At 53.8% G+C, this 19,457-nt stretch overlaps 9 protein-coding genes across 9 annotated transcripts; 4 read left to right on the top strand and 5 right to left on the bottom strand.

Annotated features, from left to right (window-relative positions):
• Positions 1-492: 492 nt before the first annotated feature.
• Positions 493-2,474, bottom strand: COL26b_004306 (uncharacterized protein; the record flags this gene model as incomplete). The annotated part of the gene is made up of 2 exons (XM_053177185.1): positions 493-2,250; positions 2,304-2,474. 2 exons carry the CDS (start codon positions 2,472-2,474, stop codon positions 493-495), a joined length of 1,929 nt encoding a protein of 642 aa, XP_053038781.1.
• A 787-nt stretch (positions 2,475-3,261) lies between these two features.
• On the bottom strand, positions 3,262-5,385 carry COL26b_004305 (uncharacterized protein; the record flags this gene model as incomplete). Its single annotated transcript, XM_053177184.1, has 1 exon — positions 3,262-5,385. The coding sequence occupies one exon, from the start codon at positions 5,383-5,385 to the stop codon at positions 3,262-3,264; it is 2,124 nt and encodes a 707-aa protein (XP_053038780.1).
• Positions 5,386-6,219: 834 nt separating this feature from the next.
• COL26b_004304 (uncharacterized protein) lies at positions 6,220-7,503 on the top strand (the record flags this gene model as incomplete). Its single annotated transcript, XM_053177183.1, has 3 exons — positions 6,220-6,232; positions 6,341-6,660; positions 6,823-7,503. The coding sequence occupies 3 exons, from the start codon at positions 6,220-6,222 to the stop codon at positions 7,501-7,503; spliced, it is 1,014 nt and encodes a 337-aa protein (XP_053038779.1).
• A 45-nt stretch (positions 7,504-7,548) lies between these two features.
• COL26b_004303 (uncharacterized protein) lies at positions 7,549-9,307 on the bottom strand (the record flags this gene model as incomplete). The annotated part of the gene is made up of 3 exons (XM_053177182.1): positions 7,549-8,459; positions 8,517-8,706; positions 8,753-9,307. 3 exons carry the CDS (start codon positions 9,305-9,307, stop codon positions 7,549-7,551), a joined length of 1,656 nt encoding a protein of 551 aa, XP_053038778.1.
• A 529-nt stretch (positions 9,308-9,836) lies between these two features.
• On the top strand, positions 9,837-10,431 carry EIF1 (Eukaryotic translation initiation factor 1; the record flags this gene model as incomplete). Its single annotated transcript, XM_053177181.1, has 3 exons — positions 9,837-10,098; positions 10,207-10,274; positions 10,408-10,431. 3 exons carry the CDS (start codon positions 9,837-9,839, stop codon positions 10,429-10,431), a joined length of 354 nt encoding a protein of 117 aa, XP_053038777.1.
• A 2,877-nt stretch (positions 10,432-13,308) lies between these two features.
• On the bottom strand, positions 13,309-13,986 carry COL26b_004301 (uncharacterized protein; the record flags this gene model as incomplete). The annotated part of the gene is made up of 3 exons (XM_053177180.1): positions 13,309-13,447; positions 13,538-13,779; positions 13,852-13,986. 3 exons carry the CDS (start codon positions 13,984-13,986, stop codon positions 13,309-13,311), a joined length of 516 nt encoding a protein of 171 aa, XP_053038776.1.
• A 575-nt stretch (positions 13,987-14,561) lies between these two features.
• COL26b_004300 (uncharacterized protein) lies at positions 14,562-15,839 on the top strand (the record flags this gene model as incomplete). Its single annotated transcript, XM_053177179.1, has 1 exon — positions 14,562-15,839. One exon carries the CDS (start codon positions 14,562-14,564, stop codon positions 15,837-15,839), a length of 1,278 nt encoding a protein of 425 aa, XP_053038775.1.
• Positions 15,840-16,440: 601 nt separating this feature from the next.
• Positions 16,441-17,287, bottom strand: RPS15 (ribosomal protein S15; the record flags this gene model as incomplete). Its single annotated transcript, XM_053177178.1, has 4 exons — positions 16,441-16,510; positions 16,565-16,861; positions 17,032-17,108; positions 17,270-17,287. The coding sequence occupies 4 exons, from the start codon at positions 17,285-17,287 to the stop codon at positions 16,441-16,443; spliced, it is 462 nt and encodes a 153-aa protein (XP_053038774.1).
• Positions 17,288-18,619: 1,332 nt separating this feature from the next.
• Positions 18,620-18,949, top strand: COL26b_004298 (uncharacterized protein; the record flags this gene model as incomplete). Its single annotated transcript, XM_053177177.1, has 2 exons — positions 18,620-18,659; positions 18,708-18,949. The coding sequence occupies 2 exons, from the start codon at positions 18,620-18,622 to the stop codon at positions 18,947-18,949; spliced, it is 282 nt and encodes a 93-aa protein (XP_053038773.1).
• Positions 18,950-19,457: the final 508 nt, after the last annotated feature.

The following is a 19,457-nucleotide window of genomic DNA, read 5'->3' as shown; positions in this document are numbered from 1 at the left end:
GGCATTCGCTGAGTTACAGTGGGCGGGTTTGTCCCCCCGGCCCGCCCGGTAATCGTCTCTGCCTCCGTCGGGGACGGGCACCGTCGTCCGGATGTACAAGACACTCTTTTCTGCGTCCACGGTCACCAATAGGGTTCGCTGCAAAAGATGACCACTGGAAGACTGGCTCATTATGCACGATGAACGCTTTCCGAACGCCGTATGGAGGGAATTGGCTGACCAACCATATGACATGCTCACATTTATTCAATGTAAAAACGTTGCCATCCAAAGGATGAACAAGTACTCGAGTGGCATAAACTTTTCAATGAATGTCCTTCCCCGACCCCAAGTACTATGTACTTGTGAAATTATGCGATAGATATCTACTTGGCGACCCGGTACTCGTAAGGCGTATTCTCATTCGCTTCTCGTCCAAAACCAACATGGCGCTGTAGGCGGCCAACGTCAGGTCCTCACTACTATACAACCCTGACACAAGAATGCCACGGATTAGAAGTCAAACTCCCCCCTGAAGATCTCAGGGTCAACACCTGCAACGGTCTTGTCGGCCAGATCCCGACGGCCCATCTGAGTGAATACCCGGCGGAGCGTGTCGTACAGAGTGGTGCTCCGGTTCTGTGCCGTCATGCGGTCGATCTGCTCGTCAAGGGCAGCAGTGTTGGTGCCGCCGCGGGCACCGTCGCCGCCGCCAAGAATCTCGTAAGCCATGTTGCGTCCACTCTTCTCGATAGCCTTGTGCATGTTGAGCGCAGCAAGGAAGTGGGAAGCAGCTTCAGCGTGGCAGCCAATGTTTATGCAGCTGACACCCAGATTGTACCTCGCACGCACGAAGTTGGGGTGGATGCTGAGCGCCTTCTCATACGCCGCGATAGCCTCCTCGGAGCGGCCGGAGTTAGCGAGCGTGGCGCCCAGGCGGTTCCAGAGCAAGTGCAGTTGCTCTTGCTGGTTCGACGTTCCGAGTTCGGAAGAGTGGAGAGCCGCGGTGAAGCAGTCAACGGCCTTGTCGTACTCCTCAGCACCATAGAAGAGTACTCCGAGACCGACTTGCACGTCAGGATCCATATGTTCGCCGTCAGGGCTCAACTGTGCCGCCTTGATGAAAAGGCTAGTAACCTTGTCATGCAGTTGCTGACGGTCTGTGAAGCCCATCTCAGCCATGGGATGGAGGTCCTTCGGGGCGATAATGTTGGGGTACTTGACGGACAGCCACCTCTCGAGGGTGCGGTAGGCGGTGCTGTCATAGCCCTCGTTGGTGTAAGAAACAGCTAGGCCCATGAGAGCAGCCAAGTTGTTCGGGTCTAACTTGAGGGCCTGTTCGAGAGCACGAATAGCTGCTGTCTCCTTTTCGTTTTGCGCCTGTGCTGAGCCGAGGTACACCCAAGCCTCGGTGTGCTCTGGGTTCTGCTGGACCGCAGCCTCGAAGGCGAGCGCCGCAAGAGACAGGTTTCCACCCTCACGCATGATGCGAACACCCTCGTCGAAGGCGTTCTTCTCTTCGCTGAAGAAGTTGTCTTCCTCGAAAAGGTAGTTCTCCACCACCGGGTCGCCCAGCCGGCCCCAGTCGCTGCTCATACCGGTGAAATCAGGACCCCAATCCTCGCTGTCGAACTTATCGAATGTCGAGTCGTCAACCATGCCTCTAGCCGCCGCTGTCTCCGCCTCGATTCCCTTCCATATTGACTCAAAGTCACCAAAACCAGTTTCTGATTGCATGGCTTTGTCCATTTCGTCAAGCTCTGGCTCGGCTGCCTTGGCCTCCTGGTCTTCCTTCTCTTGCAACTCCATTTGCGCAAACTGCTCTTCCCATTTGTTATCATCAAGCTCAACCAGCTTTCCCTTGCCCTTAACGTCCTGTTGCGGCTGCTGGTGCATAGGTTGCTGATACATGGGCTGGAACATGGATGGACCCATCATGCTGTTGTAACCCATACCCATATTCATCCCCATGTTCATTCCCATTCTCGGTTGCTGCGCCATTTGGCTGGGCATCGGACTCGCCCTGGCCGACGAAGGCTGCTGGTTCATCTGCCGGAAGCGTGAGAATTCTTCGGGGCTGAATTGTGTGCCGGGAGGAGCATTGAAGGCGGACTCCATAGCAGCCTGGTTCTGGAAGTCGTTCGCCCACGTTGGGGAGGTCGAGTTCGCGCGGAGGTGGACGCCTTGCGCAGGATTTAGTTGGACCGCGCCGTTCGGCATTGGGATCTCTTGTTGAAGGCCGGGTCCCTTGTTCAGGAATCCGTTCATCATCTATAATATCGGTCAGCCCAAAGTGCAACTCCGGGAGCGCGGGGTCTGCCCACCTCATCCTGTGGAGTGCTTGCGCCGGCGCTCCTGAAGCCGCCAGCAAGAGCGTTCGGCCCTCTCTGCACCAGTCTGTCTCTTTGGAGAGTGTTGTCATCTTGGACGTGTTTCTGGAACTGGCTGAGGGGGTTGCCGGAGGTTGAGCATTCTGCGCCACCTAGGAACGACATGGTGACAGTGCCGTGGGTAGCTGAAGATGTGTCGGTAAGAGGTCAGGTTTGTGCAACGTGCAGTCGAAGTGCACAACCGCAAGCGTAGAGACAGGTAGCGTCGGCTCGAGTGGCGTCTGAGGAGTAGAGGGTGTGGTACGCGTTGTCGGTCGAGTTGGAGAAGAACAGGTAGGGTGGATGGTTTGTAATTGGAGCACCACCACTCACTTGAGTCTCCGAGAACATACCGAGGCAGGCCGGCGTGGGGCTCGGGCCTGGCTGTTTCTCCGCAGCCGGAGGCGGGGGAGCCAATCACAGAGCATCTGCGACGGATAAGCGCAGTGGCACCGGGGTGTGGACCCTGGCTAAACAGGACCTGGAATTCCGATGCGGCGGCATGTGAGCTGTGCATGGATACAACAGGAAACACTTCACTGCCAAGGAGCTGCGCTGCGTGCCTCGAATTGGTTTGGCTTTTAGAATTGAGGTGACGCCCTTCTGCGTTGAGTTTTGGAGTCTCGTCTGAAGGAGTTACAGAACCGACGACTAGGTATCTAATTCGTTTCTTCATAAGACTATCCTGGGCTTTCTCGTTGCCCCGGTTCTTTTTACACTAGCACCTATTTCCGCCTCTATGACAAACCTAGGGGTATCATTCAGTTGTAAACAGCCATCAGCCGCTTTAGTGCACAACATCCTCCTCCCGAATTCCTAGGGACAGTCTATGCTATACCGCCTAGACTCTCATCTGAACAGGGATAACTTCCAGGATGGGAGTCTTTCTGCAAAACCATCCCTCTTGGCCTGCTTATTTCACACCAATGAAGCCAACGCTTTGTCTGGCCTTTTTAACGGCGCGTCGAAGAGCTTGCTCTTCTGTGTCCGTCCACTTGACCGATAGCTGATCCCACTTCTTTCCGGGCGTGTTATACTCTCGTTTCCACTGAGATTGCATCGCCTGCAGTCTGCTCATCTCGCGCGGATCTCCAGACCCCGAATACACGATGAATGCTGTACAAGGTGGGAGGCTATCGTGAATGGCCTGCAACCGGGCTGAGAGACGAGCCAAACATCTCTCGAGGTCTGAACTGCCGAGTTTGGGATCGAGCTCCGCAGAATCGATGTCCGGAGGGCCACCATCGCTGCTGGCGTTCTCGACCCGATTCCTGTTCCACCAGCCCTGAAGTGCTTCGAGTTCGCGCATGCGACCCCAGACGAAGTCCACGCCGCCACCGGGGATTTCCAAGCCATCTGGGTCGCCATTAACAGCGCGAATCACGCCCTTGACAACGTCCGCATCCGACTTGCAGCCGATCTGATGCGTCGCGCCGGCACCGGGTCCCTTGGACGGATCACCCCAGTCTACCGCTGCGCTGGTCTTGCCGGTGACTTGACCGCCAACGTCGCCGCCCTGGGCCTTGTATGCTGTGCCGGCTCTTGCCAGGCGTCGAAAGAGGTTTTCGCCCTGAGAGTCAGACGCACCCCATAGCCTTCCCTTCTCGCACTTTTGGCGCACGAGGTCGAGGCACGCCTTAGCATCCTCGATCGGGTTGTGTCCATTAGCACCGCCCTTCTGAATCTCGCGATTGACATATTTTTGAGTGAGCCACTTGAGTGAAGATTTAAGCGGCGGTCCTCGTGGGTGAGGGTAGATGAGCGAGGTATCGACAATAAAGGGGTGAGAGAAACGAAGCGCTTTGAGGTCAGACTCGAGCGAGTGTCCAATCAGGATTGTTCGCGGTGTAACGATTTCGAGCAGCTTCTTTTGAATGTCTTGAAGAGTCGTCGTTACAGGCTTCAGCATCTCCTCTGTGATACCGGAAAACCTCGTGACGTAGTCGATGATGGGCTTTTCGGGTTTGACCAGCTCGTCCATAATGACATCGCCGGACCAAGTAATGATGCTGATGCGTGTAAGGGAGTATTCGTTCTCGCCTGTCATGCACATCTCGCAATCTAGTGCTAGACATTCACGCCCAGCCGTGACGCTACCCTTCTCGATTTCCGATTCGGATACGTCGCCGTCCTCAAGTTTGTCGACCTTTGACACAACCCACCCGTCTGGGACCTTGAAAGATGCTTTCCTTTCTTCGTTTTCGATGAGCGCCGGGTGAATGAGGTGACCTGCGACTTCCAGCTCTTCGAGGGATGCCAGAAACTCAGTGATGCGTGTGCGCTCGTTCTTCCAGCCGTTCGGCTCTCGAGCTGGCTTGGGGCCCTTTCTGTCACTCTTATCCTTGGGCATTGGGGCGGTCAAGAATGTTCCCAAAGGCGAGTGAAGCTTCATGTACTTGTCGTCGCCGGGAGCCTTGACCGGCCAGATGTGAGGGAACATCTTGGCGAAACTCTGAAGCGCAAGTGGCAGCTTCTCGGCTGAGAGCTCTCGAGGATAGTAGTCATCAGGTGACGTTTCCAGCAGATCTTGGTTACTAGAAGGACCTGATTTATACGTCGAGAAGTTGACCGCCTCCTTGAACATGGCTTCCTCGAGTCCCGGGACCATCAATACCACAATCTTCCGGAAATTCGGTCGATGGGAGACTGAGACCCAGTTGGGACCAGTACCATCGGCGAAGATGTAGAGAACGAGGTCGCGCAGCATTGCTAGGTTGATCTTGCCGAAGATCTTGGCGCTCGTGGAGAACTTGATTGAGGGATAGTTATTGGAGCCTTCGCGGGGGATCTTCTTGCGCTTCTTGTTCGATCGTTCGACCTTCTCCCATCCTTCGTCATCATCGTCCGGGGCAGATCTTTTAAGGTTTTCGCTGCTTTGGGTCTGGGATGAGCTCTCGCGGGTCGTAACATTGCTGGTTTCTGTCGGCTTGTCGACGGCAGGGTCGACTGTCGCGTCGGCGGGCTGGGCGTTGATGTCGGCCATGGCTTCATCTGCGAATTGCGCACTCCAGGGCTGACGATTTTTCTTCTTGCCCATGATGAGCAACCTCCAAAAAGCTGAGTTGGAGATGTGGTGAGGTTACAACGCGCCTCTGAGAAAGTGGTGGGGTTGAAGATGGAGGATTATTTTCGCACCTTCACCGGGAGCCCAGAAAATGTCCATCCAACTTTCTGTCAATCGAGCGACGCAACTTTAATTACGGGTCTCTTGCGGGGAGAGCCAATGGGACACGATAAAGATAAGATAAGGACACAGGGCCTGCGGTCACAGCTAGGGACCCTGGTCAACGCTGGGAGGTAGGGACGCTGGAGGGACCTGCATCTTCAATGGCACCTACCTTTATGGCCAGTGCCTTCGTCCCTGTCGCAACACGCAACTAAAACAATTCAATCCCCGCGTCAACATCAGCGGCGCCATAATTGTCATTTTTATCCTTCGTTTGGATTCATCATCTTGATTGCGCCAGAGTCTCTGTCTTCTATCACATCGTTCACCAGCGAGCATCTTCATTAGCACCTGCACATCACGAGCCAACTGCACGTTACGCTATGCGACAAGATGGACGCTGTTCAGTGCAGATGTAAGAATTGTCAGGCGAACTTGGCCAAGTTTGCCAACTTGTGGACTCAAATCGGGAAGTCATATTTCAGTCCGGTCCTAGAAGCCAAAGGCGACGTTAAAATAGTCGATGTTGAGCCCATCAGAAAGGGGGAGCCACAAACGTTGGTGGCTGAATGGTGCGGTAGTTTTAGTTCTCAAGCAAGAATCAAGCCTGGAGCGCTAACTACTTGTGCAGCGAATTAAAGGACATCGCATGCGCGAAATGCCAACAAGTTATTGGAATCAAATGTTTGAGCAGTCCGGTGAACCATGTTTTCGACGAGTAAGTTCAGCAGATCCCCAAAGTAGCTCATTCTCACTGTTGTTAGCTCGCAAATTCTTCTACGGCAAAACTCAGTCCTATTTCTTGACAGAAAAAGCAATCCGTCAGAATTGAGGGTGCGCCGTACGCTGGATCTGAGACCACCAGAAGCCAGCCGACAAGGCTACTGTCACGACTCCGGCTTGAGCGACGGGCATGCCTCGATTGCTTCTGAATCCATCGACCTGCTTGACATACAAGCCGATCTTGAAACGCAGCGCGAGGATATTGAAAGGATTGACACTGCAGGGTACCAGGTAGTATCTCAATTCAATGACACCATAACTCGGATTGACCGCGAGGTCAAGAAGCTCAACGGGACCATGGTGAATCTGCGTCGAGACATCGACAACCATGCAGCGGACATGTTTACTGTCAAGAAAGACGTGGTGAGTATGAGACAGTCTCTCCGCCAAGACACTCTTACATCGCCATTGCACAGTAAGCTTCAGACAGCAAGCGCTGCCGTTGCAGAGATCGGAAAGCTTTGTCAGGATGCAAAAGTTGAAACAGAGAAGCTCAATCAAGAAGTCCATACCACAAAATATCAGCTACAACAACTGGAGAACGCCTCGTCAAATCTTCGCCAGGAGCTTGCAAGTGCAAGGAAAGCTACAAAGGATGCACTTGGTATCGCCAAGGACACCGCCAAAGAAACGGCGAATATACGGATGGAGTTGGCCAAATTGAAAGAAAGTCTGGAGACTCACCACAGGAAGCACGACCCGAAACCGGAGTTCTTGATGCCGAGAGAACTGGACATCCTCGCCAGTAATATCACGAAAATTGGAAACAGAGCAAACCAAGTGGAGTCGTTGCAGATGGAACTTGACCTCATCAAAAGCCAGGTCCAGCGGTTAGAAGCCAGCGTCGAGACTTCTACGCGGGGAAGGGATGACCGCCCGCCCAAATCAGTCTCTCCCAAGACCTACCCTGACGCATTGAGGATTGCAGACAGCCCGGTCAAGACAACAACGTTGCAGCAGGAGGTCCAGGCACCAAGTCAGTTGACCGAGGAGCCAATGCCAAAGGCTACTCAACCTCGAGCTCGCAAAAGACGAGCAGCTCCCGAGCCAGCTGACGACCAAAGAATTGCCCATCCGAAATTGACGAAATCAGGTGCTATTGACAAGAGAAGAACCAAGAGATCGAAGCAAGATTTATCTACCGACGAACTCAACTCGATTGGCCCCCCTGCAGGCGGAAGACGAACTAGAAGCTCCAACTGTTAATAATAATAAGAACAGTCTTTTCTTGCTCTATTCATCAAGGGGGTATCATTTGGCAGACAGATCGCGGTCCATGCCCAGATCTACTTCTAGCACAACCTTTCCAAGCTCGGACAATGTCCTGATCGGCTCAACAAGACCAAACCTGAAAAAGTCATCCATGGTCTTCGGGTCTGTCCTCCACGCAAGGATCAAAGTAGTCTCTTTCCCCCGACCAGGAAGGCTTTCAATGTCCTTCAGCATCTCCTTCGCGAGCACCAGAGGCTCCCAGTCAGCTGACGGTGCGAGGTCGCTGTAAAAGTCGATTATCGACAATACCATCTGACACAGAGAGACCTGGTCCAGATTCTCCAGCAATTTGACGCTTTCAGGCGGAAACTTCTTCAGCGCAGCCATGTCTCTAGCAAGCTTGGTGAGCTTGCCAGGGTTGGGCGCCGTATTCGACAAAGCGATGGCAATGGCAGACAATCCCTTGAGTCTTGAGGGATGGAACGGCGCGACGTGTTTGAATGGTTCAATATCGTACGCGGACAAGCAAGCAATAGCGAGGGCGCACTCGTGGTTTCCCCGGTCCTTTCCAAAGTAGTACGCTGCCTCGTCTACCACCTGCGCAAATGGTTCAATGGCCCATTTGCCCGTGGTCACGAAATACGATCCAGTCTTGTACGCTTTCCTCAGCCACTCACGCTTCTCGTCGCGTGGCATGTCGCGCGGGAAGACGGGCATGATCTTTTGGATGTTCAAGCCCATCAATCCCTGTGGAGGATCGGTTTTGCCGCCGCCGGGTGGATTCTTGAACCGCTCGATGTCAGGCATGACGCTCATGCTGTTGAGGTCAATGGTCGGGTCGTTCATGGCGATTTGGTACTCGTCTAAATCATGCTCGCACTTGTAGCAAGAACACTCGAAATGATAGAGGTCGAGCTCGCCCTGTCTCTTGCCCTTAGGTTGTGTGTGGTCTGGCATAGGTTACTAAGTGGCAATCACGAAGCTGCGAGGGTCAAAAGCCAACTTACCGGCGTAAGAAATTTCAATTTCATCGCCAGGGTTGATGAACGTGGCTGATCGAAGTGTGGCAGTCCGTCCTCCAAACTGCACCATCGCGTTGGGCACACAGGAGTGATTGATCATGGCCAACGTCGTATCCAAGAAGACACCGCCCGTCTCATAGTACTCCTCCGTCCGACTGAAAGCGTTCGTCTGAAGCTGCAGGATGTCAGTGCAACTCCTGTCCCCATCGAAAACGCCATACCTTGCATAGAACCTGGAAAGACTCTTCTAGCCCCTTTAAAGTAATGGCATCAAGCCCACAGCACCTCAAAACCCCATGCGCCTGAAGCTGCAAGTCCATCTCGTCGTTCTTTCTCCACTCCTCGACGTGCCCCTCCAAAGCATCAAACGACTCCTTCAACTTCGGCCTCAGCATCACCTGCGCCCCGGCCCTGATGGGCGTGGGCACCCAATCGGGCTGATGTGCCGGCTTGACCTCATGCAGGAACTGGATTGCTTTGCACTCGACCTTGTGGATCAGCGTCCAGTTGGCCTTCTGACAGGCAGCGCCGCAGTAGGCGACCGTCTTGCAGCCCGTGCAAGCGCGCAGCTTTCCCACGCCCGCGTGACCTTGCCTTTTCAGGCAGTGGTTGCAATACTCAAGCGCGCGGTGGCCTGGCGGGAGGACGACGGCCGGTTCGTCGAAGAGAGCAATGACGTCGCCCGGCTTGAAGCGGCGCGTCGCGTGTATGGAGCGGCCGCCTTTGGCACCGCCCTTGGAGCCACGAACTTCAATGCCGTCATTTACGGCAGGCATGATTGAGATTATATATTGATATTATCAACAAAAAGAGGTTTGAAGCTTTTCTGAAAAAAGCCTGGATGGCAGATTCCAGAGATATGTGATGTTTCCATGGAGCGCCACAAACGTCTATATGTGGCTAGTGCCATCGACTGCCGATAAGCGATAAAAGCAGGCACCAGGTCAGCCATGTGGCTGTGTGCTGCATCTAATGCCAGCAGGATCTCACCCGCGGACAACGGACTGGCAGATCACTGCTCGTGCACAGACCCCTCCATCACCCCGCCTTCTGCTCATCCCACCAACACCGTTTCTTAGTCTGGTCTCTCCTTCTGTTCTGAGCCTCAAAAAAAGCTGACAAGCTTCCCCCGCCCAAACGCGCATCCAAGCTCTTGCAAAAAAATCTCCACTCACTTTCCCCAAAACCAAAGAACAAAAAAATCACCACAACCAACAACTGCATTTGCGCATTCACACCCCAGCACTCAAAACACCCCGTCTTTTAAATCCCAAGTCCAAACGCTACACGCGACACGCGCCTCTGATGACTACCATCGAAAACCTCAAGACAATTGACCCCTTCGCTGATGCCGAAGAGGGCGAGGGCAACAACAATCCCAAGAAAGGCCAGGACTACATCCACATCCGCATCCAGCAGCGCAATGGCCGCAAGACCCTCACCACCATCCAGGGTCTCCCCAAGCGCTTCGACCAGAAGAAGATCCTGAAGGTCATCAAGAAGAAGTTCGCCTGCAACGGTACCATTGTGGAGGACCAGGACCTCGGTGAGGTCATTCAGCTCCAGGGTGCGTCGCAAACATTCCCCTCCATTCCCTCTTGACCCTCCCACCAGCTTCGCCGTAGCTTCCAATCCTTTTGCGCAAAGTCTAACTTACTTTTCCCCTACAAAACAGGCGACCAGCGCAAGAACATTCACGATTTCCTCGTCGACAAGCAGGAGGGTCTCGAGATGGACTCCAAGGTAAGCACGCGACTCTGGACCCCACCTTCCCACCCTTGAACCCCTCCATGATCAACCACGAGATCCCGTTCCACCTCGCCACGCCTTGTCAGAGCCCAACGAAGATAGCGGCTAACCTCTTTCCCCGCTCTAGCTTGTCAAGGTCCACGGCTTTTAAAGAAGCCGTTACTGCCAGGAGGCGCCGTCTCCCCCTCGCAGCCGACCGGATTCCGGTATCCCCGAGCCGATACGAATATCGGACCCCCGTCTTCCAGCCTACGACATCGAGCTTCGTGAAGAAAGCCTGGGTGTCGCCTTGGAACATGGGCTCTGTGGTCCGAAAGTTCGGTTCTGGGGATGCGAGAGAATCTTAAAAGGTGCCTGCGGGAGATCGAATCTCAATGGTCCTAGCACAATGGTGTTACTGGATTGGCGCTCCTAGGAACTGGCATGGGACTTGCGGTTCGCATGGGGTTGAGGTATCAATTTCTTTCATGATGATTCGCTGCTGCCCTGCTTGAAGACAGAGTCAGTGGCCAAACAATATCAGCTGGGGAGACTACAATCATCGGCCTTATGCTAGGTAATGGAATAAGAACCTCTACGAGCTTTACCCTCAATTCTGTCGGACAGGCAACATTGAGACATGTCGTCAATGTTCCATGATAACGCAAACCAGTTGTAAAGCCTATCAAGACCAGTAGAAAAACTTCAAGGCATCTGTCACAGGCTACGGTTCTGCGGTCTTGTGTTGAATGCTGTGGCTTGATTCCCAAAAGTGCGCTACTTGAATTCCGTAACATTCAATACTAATGACGCTAATGTATAAGACTTCTCTATCTGCCACGAGTCCCCCCAGTACGAAGACAGAGGCTTCTCTCAAAGCCATCACTGCAACGCTGTGGATTATCAATATGCCTTATCGCCATCCCGCTGGGCAGCAAAACAGTAACAGCTATGCAAAGAGCAAATGCAGCGTTGTAAGCAGTAGCCACTCCTCACTGCCTACCATTTTTCCAATAATCCAGTTGTTGACTCACTGACTTACCCCAATGATCCAGTTGTTCGAAAAATTCAAGGAAGTCTTCCTCTGATCTGAGAGGCTCGAAAGGCTCTTCAAACAGTCTTGGTGGGGGTTGAAGAGCGTCCACCCGAGACCCGGAGTCGCGTCTCCGTAACTGGTTACTTAGAGTGTCCGGGCGTTTGCCGGCGTCGTTGCTGTCGTCCTCGCCGCTGTCCATGTTGACGTGACCGTCCCCGTCCTCGTCCCGGTCCTCGCCAGATTCCTCGGGTATAGTACTCAAGCGGGACTCATCCGAAGAGACATCATCAATGACATTGATGCCAGGAATGCCTTTGTTGTCATTGATCTTATCAGGCTCGTCAGGCTGCTCGGAGGACCCATCATACTCGTCGTTGAAGTTGTGCGGAGTGAGTGTTGTGGTCCAGATCAAATGGCCGCGAGATGCTTGAGTGACGGGTGCTTGGGTACCGGCCGGCAGTCTTCGAGAATCGTCTTTCCTGTTCTGCTCTTGAGAACTATTTTTGCTGTCCCTCGTCAAAGGCCCTGAGGATTTACTGTTGCGTGCGTCTTCAAGCTCCGCTCTGAGCTTTTTGGCTTCCTCTTTGAGTTCTCTCCGTATGCTTTCTGCCTCCTCGAGGCACATGAGGCACCTGCAGATATAGTTGGGAGTTGCCAGAAAGATTTCGTCGCCCTTTTTGAGGTCACGTGTGGCAAACATGTCGGGCCCACGGATCTCTGCGTTACATCGTGGATCGCCTCTGGGAACGCAATGGCTCTCGTCGGTCCATACCTTGAGGCCTATGACCCGGAAGCCCAAGGTGTTCATGAACCTGCAAAGTATTCCGTGGTCAAGGGCCGTGATCTTGTTCGGGTCAAGAGGCATGTATTTCATCACAGGAAAGTGCTGTGCGCACTCTAGGCGCAATTTGACTGCATTTCCGCGCTCCTAGAAGCGGCAAAGCACATGGGCCTCCATGATAAGCTGGTCCTTGATGTAAAAGTACGGCCGGTTATCCTCGTTCAAGGTGGACATCATTTGCCCGGCCGAGTAGTCATCCGGTGAGTGACGTGCCCCGTGCTTAGGCTCGTCCAGAGACAGGAAGATTGAATTTGGCCTCCAGGGAGGCAGAGGCAGGGTGGTTGTCCATGGGCACTCTCCAAATGGTGGCGCCATTTCTGATGAGTCTACCGGTTCACGCTTTGGTAGCACCAGCGCTTTTCGGGCCGACGACGTTGGTGGCTCTGGCGTCGGTCGCTCTGGCGTTGGTCCCAAGGACGACAGGGAAGATGACGACGACGATGCCGCCGGCAACCGGGCTGACGACATTGGTCGCTCTGGCGTTGGTCCCAAGGACGACAGGGGAGACGACGATGACGCCGGCAACGCCGACAACGGCGGCGGCGCTGTTGGCATGGGTGGTCTTGGTTGCCCCGAGTTTCGCTGCTCCAATATCATCGCCACGCGTTCAAGAAACTCTCCGACCAAAGTGGTATCCTGACTGGGATCAACAATCGCGTTTGGGTCCATTGTGCATAGGTCGATAGTAATTAAGGCAGAAGTAATGATCGATGGATATTGGCAGTGTTAGCGTTACGTCCAAGAAGAAGTCTGGGGGTGACGAGGACAGAAACGAGGAGAGAACGGGGGAGGTTAAGACGGGGGTTTTGAAGTCACAGATCAAGGGATATGGCACCTGCCTGCAAGACCGGAGTGGAAAACGCCTTCTATGAACACATCCTACATGGCTGATGAGGAAGTCCACTGAATCCAGCTTCCTACCTTAACAGCGGCCCTTCCCTCTCTTGGCTCATCACTGTCGTGGTGTGGCAGGCACAACTTTAACGGGGCATGTCGGTCCCGCTCGCCAGTACTTCCACACATCATCGACCTTGCCAGAGAAATTGATCAGGTTGGAAGGAAGTCGAGACTCGCGGTATCCTGGCGAGCAGTCAACGTAACAAATGAACTGAAAGCCTTGATTCAACCTCGGGTCGATCTATGTAACGGTATCATACAACACCACCCCTCGCTCATTCCTGCTTCTTCGCAAGCAGCTGGGCTTTCCGCTCCTCCTCGTCGAGATGTTGCTTCCTGTAGTGAGCAACAACGTGGTCCAGGTTGGTCTGGGAGCCAGCAACAATGTTGCGGGCGGCGTAACTCGACATGGCCCTGCGTAGAAAAGTTGTGTTAGCCGCACTGCATCCTCTGGGCTTTCCAAGCCAGTGTCCAGTCATATTATCGTGATTCGGGAAGGCTCACTCAGGGAATCGGAGGTCGACGTCGCGGTTGGCCGGGGTGGAGAAGAAGAGCAACCTGTCGAAACCGGCCTGCTCAACGGCCTTGGTGTGAAGGTGGCTCCTCTCGGCCCATGTCTCCTGGTAGTGCCAGTACTCGTGGATCTTCTTGGTGAGGAATGGCGGCTCGCCGTCCTTGCCGGGCTGGCTGATCTTGTACATGAAGTACGCAGCGGGAATGACGGCAACGGTTGCCCAGAAGAAGTTCTACAACGCCAAAAACAGCTCAATTAGCTTCCAAAATCTCCGCATCGACGATCAATTGGCGCAAGAACGTACTCCGATGGGCTCCTCGACGTTGTGGGCGTGGTGGTGGCCGTGGTCGCCTCCGGAGGCGTAGGATCGCGATTGGCGCAGCCCAGTCAGGCGGGACCGGCGCGCGATGCAGGCACCCCGCGTTCGAATGGCCTGCATCGTGAATGACATTGCGGGACGGTGTCAGTTGACGATGGGAATCGGGTCGTCGTGGGGATTGAGGAGGGAGCTTTCGGGTGTGGAGGTGATTCCCAAGGTTCGGTAGTCGGGGAGGAGCGTCACTTTTCGCGGTTTAGCGCCGCAGCGGCTGTGGCGGCTGTTTTGACCAATCACGACTTGCCGAATTCAAATAAGAGAATCGCCTCTCAAAATGGGTACCACGGCCTCGAGCATTGGGCAATGAGACAACTTGGCCAGACGGATGAATTCGATGAATTTCTATTTCGTGATGGTAAACTGTCCTTTTTTTCCGTTGACTCATTTTCGTTCATTAACCCAATTATAAGAGTGCATGCACCCGTCAGTCGCATCAGAATCTCAAATCCATCTTGGCTTTAGACTTTCGACACAACTCTTATTGAACTCATTGCCTTGTTGCCCGTGCCCACTGTTCTCATACAATAACACTGGGTCTCATCATCCCTCGCCGCAAACGGGGCGACAACGACGTTGACTGAAGAGGTCAACCTCTCTTCGGAACTACATATCACAAAACCACAATTCAGAAATTCAAGATGGCGCAAAGACCAACAAACCGCGTATCTTTCCTCCCTCTCACTATTTTCATGGTCGTCTTCGGCCTTCTCATCCTCGCACCCACAATCGCCGCTTCATCACACGTATCAGCGGCACCGGCAGCACCCTCACCGTCGGCCGATGTTGAACTCATCTGCCACACCGACAACCCGGCGGAATGTTACCCCAAGATCTTCCAACCGACAGAGGAATTCCAAATAGTACATGACGACCAAGAGCTGCCCCATGGCCTCCACATCCGGATGAACATCAACACCGGCCAAAAGGAGGCCAAAATCAACGATCCGACTGAGAAGAATCCGGCGGTGGAGGGCTTGCTGGTCGATCGCTCGATTGTGGTTGTGGATGGCGAGGAGGTACACGATGAACCGAGACTGCCCAAGGACGCCCCCAAGTACGACCCCGTCGGCGCCGTGAAGCAGCCCCCGCAGGAGTCAAGCGAGTTCTACTCCCATCTCGATTACGTCAAGAAAGGCGCGAACGGGGCCGACCTCCCCATGGATGAGGCCCTGGAGTTTCTCGAGGACATTTCTCACGACATCTACTACGGCATGAAGATCACTGAGACGTTTGACACCGTCAAGTCCCTCCTCTGCCTCATGTCAGACCCCGAGACGCCCGCACCAATCGAGGGTGTCGTTCCCCGTGACCAGCAGGCCGCCTCCATCATCTCCGGCGCCCTGCAAAACAACCCCAAGGCTCTTGAGGAAGTGACCAAGGTGTGGCCTCAGCTTATGGACGCTTCATGCCCCGCTACCGAGACTAAGGGAGCCTCGAAGCTCCGAGACGACTTTTACGCCTCCTTCGTGCCTTCCCAAGAGAGCAAGCACGATGTCCTCCGCGCCGCAAACAAGGCCAAGGCTCATGTCGCCGCTGTCAGAGGTCTTCTGAAGAGCCCTACGATCCGTGACGACTTCATCGCCAACAAGGGCATGGACCGCCTTCTCGAGGTACTCGCGCCTGAAGATGCCCGCTGGGATACCGCTCAGCGCAAGACCGGGCAGCTTATCCTCGACAGCTTCCTCGACGAGAGCATGGGAGCCGATGTCGGCGTGTGGCCCCTGTTCAAGGCGTCCGAGACGGATGCGTCCAAGAGAGTGGCTGATCGTGTGAGCGACGGCAACTGGAAGACGGCCGTGAAGGCCATCATGGAGAAGAATAAGGGAGACAAGAGCCATTGGAGCAAGGACCTGTATGACAGGTTGGATGCGCATGAGCAGACCCAGTTGAACAAGCTGGGAAAGCAGGAGTTGTAATGATTAGATGCACATAGCACATTTTTAGACCCTATATACCCACGTTTTGACCATCAGACCATGGGTCTCGTTATGACCTGAGCAATGAAAGAATCTTCTCATCTGCGAATCTGCTTAGGGGAGAAAGAACTAGCGTAGGACGTTCCCCGACCAGAAGGATGGGTTGCCAATGGAGCATCAACGTCTGCCATTCAAGCAATGGGGTTGACCTTCAAGACCTTGCAATCACCCCCGGCGGGTCTAGTCCATGTGGAGGGCTAAGATAGGCGAGTGACAGATTGCATCGTGAGCGGGCCAGTTTAGGTTTGGATTTCGTGCACCAAGCGGGATTCTCTTTTCAATGTCAAATGCAAGACAGAGCATTCAAGTAGTCACAGAGGAAGGCAGCGAGTGAAGTTTTAGGTAGTTTTGGTATCCCCATGTCGTTTATTTCATTCCCATTTCGAGGCTCAAACTTTTTAGCGGACAACGATGTTGTATTGAACTATCATTGCCCAAACAACATGATAGTGGCCTTGCCATGCTACCAAAACCATTTCCCGTTTCGCCTTGATGTCCGTTGAATGCAAGAACCTCCCAAAGACAGCCCACAACCATCCTCTTACTTGAGAGGAATGAAACGAGAAGAGTGAGTAGCACCGATACCGGGTCTACCGTGCTTGACAGGCTTGCTGTGAGATTGTTAGAAAACTGTTTCCGAAGTCCTTGCGCGGAGAGGGACGTACTAAGAGATAGAGAACTCAGCCAGGTAGTGGCCAACCATCTCAGGCTTGATCTCAACCTGGTTGAACTCCTTGCCGGAGTAGATACCAATGACGCTGCCAATCATCTCGGGGACAACGATCATGTCACGGAGGTGGGTCTTGACGAGGTCGGGCTTCTCGTTGGGCTTGGCCTCCTGCTTGGCCTTGCGGAGCTTCTTGATCAAGCCCATGGGGCGGCGCTTGAGACCGCGGTTGATGCGCCTGCGGGCACGGGCGTGGACGACATCGCGGAGCTGCTCGGAGTCGAGGTCAAGGAGACTGTGTGAGAGTGCATGTTAGCCTGGACGGTTCTGTGTCTTCGATGGCGGGTGCTTCGGCAGGTTCGTGGAATGGAAAGGCAGTGATGATCTCATCGTCCGGTCTCGAGGGATTCGATTGTGCGTGGGTGTGGACGGGTAGGTAGGATTTCTCAAGTGGGCAAAACGTACGCCTCAAGGTCAATTCCGCGGTAAGAGAACTTGCGGAACGCTCTTCTCTTCTTGATCTCGGCAGCCTCCTCGGCGTTCTGTATGGATCCCTCCAGTCAGCCAAAAATTGTTCGATGCGGTTTTATTGCGAAGTGGTCTCGTCGCGCCACCATTTCCTCCTCAATCCGCGACCGCCACCGCCGCGACAGCGCGGTCTTTATCCATCGAAACCAGGGAGGGAAGACAGGGTCGCACGTACGTATTCGTCGTCAGCCATCTTTGCGGTGTTGTGAGGTCAGGGAATTCGCTGTCGATGCGGTCTATCGAGAGCGAATAAGCTGAAGTGCCGGTGCGGTTGTCGAAGTTTTGGGAGACGGGGCTACGGTCGCTTGGAGGTTTCGCTTGACTTGCACCAATGGCCCAAATTTGGCCCGTAGGGTTCGGTTGCCCTCCCCCCGCAGTCATGTGATTTTTTAATCGAGAAAAAAAAAATGGCAGTCGCGCGGTACGTACCGCGTCAGCGGGCACACACACTGCACGCTCTTTCTCGAAGCGGACGCTCGGGCCCCCCGTCCACGCCGCGCTTCACCTGGCCGTCTGCCCGTTCTTTGACATCACCGTCCCGCCGTGCCCAGGTCCACCTCGCCGTTGGATGCCCTGAATTTTGCATCCACAACTGGCGAACGCCGGTCGGGTCGGTACGGTCGGTGAGCTCGGTGAAGAGCAGCGTCAGATCAGCGTTCTTCCACACACCGAGTTAGGTACCCTCTTCAGAGTGACCAGACGTTTTCTCCTCAACGGCTGGTCTTTGAAAGAAAAAACCGATTCTGAGCGCCCGATTTTCTCGGGCGGAGATGTTGATGTTGAACCCAGTATCGTATTACTACTGCAGCTTGTATGCTCCAATTGACTGGAACAAAGTTTCGTGGCCTGAGTGAGTCTACACATAAAGCAATTTTGACATACTACTGCGCCATCACTCTCTCCTATGGAGACCCGTGTCCAGAGAAAAGAAGCCGTATGAGAGATAACTTAGGGTAGCAACGACTTCATTTGACTCAAGAATGCCAAGTTTGCTTCCTGTGCGCGAGCCTGGGAAATGCAGCCCACACCATCTCTATGTCGCCTCGTTTGGTAATGTGTCCGCGATGAATAGTAAGGAACTCGGGTTTTGGATATTGTTGATAAAATCATCTGTGTGACGAAGTAGAAACTCATGTATATTCGACGACGCTAGAAGATTGGCGGTTGTGCTACAACTCATGGTAGCATCGGCAAGGGGCTGTGGTTTTCACTGGAAAGGCTTCTCGCTTCTCGGAGTTCTAGTCTCTTAGGCTTGACCCTCAAAGTCGCTCTCGTACCTATGTAGCCGGTTCGAGCAGTCTAGGTAGTCTTCAGCGTGCACAAGACCGATCTCATCATGCATTGCCCACTTGCCTGAGGCGTTGACGGGAGGCAGCACTTTTCGCTGGTGATGGAAAAAAGGTGAGAAGAGGCCGGCTGAAGTTGAAATTTGCTGGAGCGACCACCTTCCTTTCCCAACGTTCAATCTGCATCTCTTTCCCTCGCGACTCACCAAAGACGAACAGAAATTTCCCGAACGGGCATCATGGCATCTAGCAAGGATAGCGGCCTCGGCCAGCTTGGTGGTGGGTTTCCCGCAGATCATGTGAAGAAGACAATGCTAACAACTCCAGCCATGTTTGAGCTGCGCTTCAAGCACATCTGCACCATGCACAGCAAGGGCGAGACTGAAGCTGCAGAGACCAAGGCTCTGGAGCTTCTTGCTGAGCCGCGACTTGGACGTCTTCACAAGGCGGGAATGCACATGATACTTGCTACATCCGAGACCGACTTCCGACCAGGACGCGGAAGTAAGAAAATTCGGAATAGAGAGGCGCGGGAGGGGAAAGGCCCTGTTTTAGTTGAGATCGAGTGAATAACCCAGTTGAGCATCGCGGCCATGAAATGAACCTGTGCATGAAAACGAAGCCGTGAATCCGACTAGCCGTCCATCGACTCCGTAGCCCGATCGTTGACTATTTGCATGAGAGGGAGATAGTACTGAGCTTACATGTACGATTAATACAATAGACGCGACAAAATTGCTGTCAGTTAGTTTTGCTAAATGATCACGCTCAAGGCATGAGGCTGATGTTGGCAATCAATGCTTATATACGGCCAGCGGTGCTCCAAGCACCTGGCTGAAGTAGGTATGTATGTACGAGAAGCGCTCAAAAACTATTTACTGCTGAAATAAAGGCATGTACTGTTCTTCCCGACGGGCGGAAGTAGCCTCTGTCCTTTGTGGCGGCGTCCGGTATGTACACCCTCCACAACATCTCACCTCAGATGTGTACCACACCCAAGGTCGACAACCACTCAACCACGCCTTCCATTCATAACTCTTTCCTGGTATCTGATGGGTATTTTTTCTTTGCTGGACC

The sequence above is a fragment of the Colletotrichum chrysophilum genome (genome assembly GCF_026319265.1).
Source record: "Colletotrichum chrysophilum strain AFK26 chromosome Unknown scaffold_26, whole genome shotgun sequence".
NCBI classification, from domain to species: Eukaryota; Fungi; Ascomycota; class Sordariomycetes; order Glomerellales; family Glomerellaceae; genus Colletotrichum; species Colletotrichum chrysophilum.
Note: the sequence above shows the minus strand (reverse complement) of the source record. Positions and strands in the feature narration are given on the sequence as shown.